We start from the raw sequence: 4,046 nt of genomic DNA on the forward strand, positions 1-4,046 counted from the left end.
TTTTATTTATTTATTTATTTTTTACCGTGCAAGGAGCAGCCTCAAGGAAGTCACGTCCTCAGCGCTGAATTATAACATATCTTTCCATTATACTTTTGCACAATGTGCACGTAGAATCAACTTTTATATTAACTTTGTTTTATGGTTAAAGGAGGAGTGCTGGATGGAGCCTATCCGTTGACCTCGGGCGGAAGGCGGACCACACACTGAAGTGGTCGGCAGTCAGTCGCAGGGTGCATCTCGAAACGAACAATCTGAGTGCGAACCGATCCCACGCTGCACGCACAAGTCAAACGAGTGTCCATCAGCGACTGCACAGAATATACCCGGTAATTAAAAATTGAAAAGAAATATATATTGATCGATTTTGGTTTATCTTGCAGGGCTTCCGTGACTTTTTCTCCCTACACAAGCGTGCCATCTGCTGGGTTTCGGTTTTTAGTACAAGCATTACTGAGAAAAAGACAACATTGGATAAGTAACGACACAAAGCAGAGACGCAAATGGCTGGAGGGTTAGTGTTATTATTATTGTTATTATTATTATTATTAATATTGTTTTGACAGTGATGTCTCGCTACAAATTTCCACTGTCACATAATGGGAAGCTTCAAAAGATGTAGTACATGCAGCTTGCCGCTAGAAGGAGTGCGTCTGCTCTGATAAAGCCGGAAATAGCATCTGCATCCTTTGTTGACGGAAATCAACACCAGAGTAACCCAGCAGCGCAATGAATAGTACATATGTGGATTTGAGCAACGGTTTCGAGGATGTTATTATTTCATTTAAACCGGATTCAAATGAGCATACGTTTCCTGTGTTCCAGGTAATGTCTCTCATCAGATTTATCTTGAGTTCACTTGACATCTGCATAAAATGTAGACTGCAGTTCCTCGTTTCCAACGGCGTAACTTTTCCACGTGGGCGACGTAAATCGATTTTGGGCGTAAATTGGAACTGAAGTCTGTCACTACGATAATTATCATGATATTGTGGGGAGGTTGGCGTTATTAAAAAGGTCACAATAATGTACAAAAATTCATGATATTGTAAAACAAAAAGCTCAGTACTGGAAAAAAAGCAGAGTACTGTAGTGTGTTTTTGTGAGTAAGTGACAAAGAAATTTTAAAGCCATGTGTTCCTACTGGCTCAGCAGTGCAAAGTTATCACGATAAATGTAGTTCACGATTCCATGTTCAGCTTTCTTGACAGAGATGTGCTGCTTTTTATAGATCGTAAGATGACGATGATGATATCGTGGCAGTTTTAATATCGCCGTTATCGTCGCTATGAATGATACTGTAATTTTCACGCGCTAGTCAGTTTAGCGTATGTGTGTGTGTATATACAGTATCCCATTATGTACAGCATTGACATGCCTTGACTTTTTTTACATTCTTCCTTTTCCTTGACAATGACAGAATGTCAAAAATGTACACTCTTAATTTTTAGGTTGACTCTGTATTTTTCAGTATTCTCCAGTCAACGTTCAAGGACCCGGATGCCCTGTTGACCCCAGTGAAGTTACACTTCCTGGCTGCTCCTGCCTTTCCCACTCATGCATCAGTGAGAGCTGTTCCTGCCTGCAGACCCACGGACAAGCCTACACCAGCGACGGCTCGTTGCTGAGCACGAACGTATCGGATGTCGGTCCCTCCACCCCAGTGTTTGAGTGTAATGCCCTTTGTGCCTGCAGTGACAGTTGCTCAAACCGAGTGGTGCAGAGAGGGCTGAGACTACGTTTGCAGGTGTCCTCCACGAGCGGCAGGGGTTGGGGAGTGCGGGCGCTTCAGCGTATCCCGCATGGGACGTTTGTATGCGAGTATGCAGGCGAGGTCATCGGTTTTGAGGAGGCACGACGAAGGCAGCTTGCGCAGAGATCTGAGGAAAACAATTACATCATCGCTGTACGGGAGCATGCGGGCTCAGGCTCCGTCACTGAGACATTTGTCGACCCGGCCGCAGTGGGAAACATCGGTCGCTTTCTCAACCACTCCTGCTTGCCCAACTTGTTCATGGTGCCGGTCCGCGTGCACTCGTTGGTGCCCAGATTGGCACTGTTTGCTGGCCGCCATATCGATGTCGAAGAGGAGCTGACGTTTGACTACTCTGGGGGCTACAGAAATCAAACACCTGGACAGCCACGCTTGGCGCAAACTGACGCTGCCATTCAGGCTAGTAGGACGCTCCAGAGGAAAGCGTGTCACTGTGGTGCCAACAACTGTGCAAAGTTTCTGCCTCTGGATTTATCCATTTTAAACTAACCTAAATTGCACGTTGTCCCACATTGTGAGTCGTTGCATTAAGAGGTATCCTGTCGGTAAAGCCTGTATAATTTGTCCAGCAAGAACACAGGACACACTCAGACACGTTTTGTCCTCATTTTTTGCTGTTTGGTCTCGTAATGTGGAGGGAACTCCTTGACATGTCCTTGCCCGGTCTTTCTCAGGCATCGGAGAATGTTTGTTCTGTGCAGAAATTCAGTCAGCATGTCCGAGCACACAATATCCTGTGCTTGTCAAGAGCGGGACGACTGTGAACACTGGCACATGGTAACTAGGTTTCATTTACTATCAGCAGTGCTCATATGTTAGAATGACAGGAAAAGCCCGGTGCCATGAAATAATTTGTCCTTCCCCAAAGCAAAACCTCGAGTGTTAATAAATACTCTCATTTATGTCACCCGCAACCATCTCGCGGCTTCTCATCCCTCTTGAGCTCCCGAAAGGTGGGACCAATTAAAACGGGCTCGGGGATATTTTGATATCGAAATAAGTTTTATTCCCCAGTCAAAAGGAGGAGGAGGAGGAGGAGCGTCCCACTTTAGTATGACTACCAGTACGTCTCAAATGAGGCCCTCCTCTCAATGTGGCCCATTTTTGTGCTTGACCCACTTTCCTCTTATTAATATCAACATCTGGGTTAATTAGAATCTCTTTCATGCAGAAATGGGACCATTGCTCCAGCCACACTGGGCCTGGGAGACAGGAGGATGTAGGAGTGGACACACACGGGGGCTGATTATTTTCCATCTCGTCAGAAGAGTGAAATTTGTCAAATTTGTATTTTCTCCTTGCGTGGTCTTACCTGTGCACAGCAATTAAAAAAAAAACAAAAAACTTCAGATCAGTTTTTTCACCCCCTGACCACACTCACCATTTCTCTGGACAGTTGACCCCAAGTATTTTAAGTTCGCCGGCCTCGCTTGTCCCTGTAGCCACGCTCACCCCATGCCCGTTTGGATATGAATGTATAGAACTTACTGGCTCAAACGGTAGTCATTAAAATTGAACGCATAATTCGTGAAAACACGTGTCCTCCTTGTACAGATGCATCTCACTGTCCTTTCAAAGTATCTATGAGCTTTATAAGAACAACCTCAATTGGATGACTCATTTTTGTCAGAGTCTGTGGAATCCCCTTGGCAACAGAATGTGTGTACAGGTGATGATTGGTCAGTGCCGGTTGCGTCTTGCCAGCACAAAGATTGTGCTCATATCTGGACTGCTCACAAGAGCCGGCCTTCAAACAAATAGGTCTCTTCCAGGGTAGTCACCTAGCAACCACACGTTAATCACATTTGGCAAACTGCGCATGATGGTAAGGATGCTGCACGATGCGTGACGTAGTCGGATCCTTCATATTGTCATTGAGTCCAAGAAAAAGGGAAGTCAAATCAAAAAATGTCTTTCCGGTAAGACGTTCCATGCGCCCCCACTAAACACGGTATTCAGATTACAATTTCGTATGCGGAATATGAGTTCAGCAGAAAAATCCACCTCTATTGTTTTTATCCGTCTCCTGGGGTGGCCATGTCTGACCTACGTTTAAAACCCTTATGCAGCAAAAGATGGAATTTGTGGCTATGCTGTGTGTGAGACAACACGTTGCGTGCGGTATGGGGACTTGCCTCGAGGACACTGTTCTCAGTCGGGAGTGGCATCCAGTCATGTGGCGCACGCTGGACCAATTGGTCCCTCGCTGTCTGATGACACAATTATGATTCTCTCGCGGGGCAGCGGCACTCGTGATGTTTGACCAGCATGC

At 45.7% G+C, this 4,046-nt stretch overlaps 1 protein-coding gene across 1 annotated transcript; it reads left to right on the plus strand.

Annotated features, from left to right (window-relative positions):
* The first annotated feature begins 362 nt into the window (after positions 1 to 362).
* Positions 363 to 3,306, plus strand: setmar (SET domain and mariner transposase fusion gene). Its single transcript, XM_019879298.1, has 2 exons — positions 363 to 825; positions 1,472 to 3,306. Exons 1-2 carry the CDS (start codon positions 730 to 732, stop codon positions 2,261 to 2,263), a joined length of 888 nt encoding a protein of 295 aa, XP_019734857.1. The 5' UTR covers positions 363 to 729; the 3' UTR covers positions 2,264 to 3,306.
* The last annotated feature ends 740 nt before the right edge of the window (positions 3,307 to 4,046 follow it).

This window comes from Hippocampus comes, unplaced genomic scaffold (genome assembly GCF_001891065.2).
Source record: "Hippocampus comes isolate QL1 unplaced genomic scaffold, H_comes_QL1_v1.1 scaffold44, whole genome shotgun sequence".
NCBI classification, from domain to species: domain Eukaryota; kingdom Metazoa; phylum Chordata; class Actinopteri; order Syngnathiformes; family Syngnathidae; genus Hippocampus; species Hippocampus comes.

Excerpts from the sequence above, each read along its gene's own strand:
- setmar (XM_019879298.1), top strand. The coding sequence starts at position 730 with ATGAATAGTACATATGTGGATTTGAGCAACGGTTTCGAGGATGTTATT. Across the intron at positions 826-1,471 it reads ATACGTTTCCTGTGTTCCAG|TATTCTCCAGTCAACGTTCA; the intron begins GTAATGTCTCTC and ends TGTATTTTTCAG.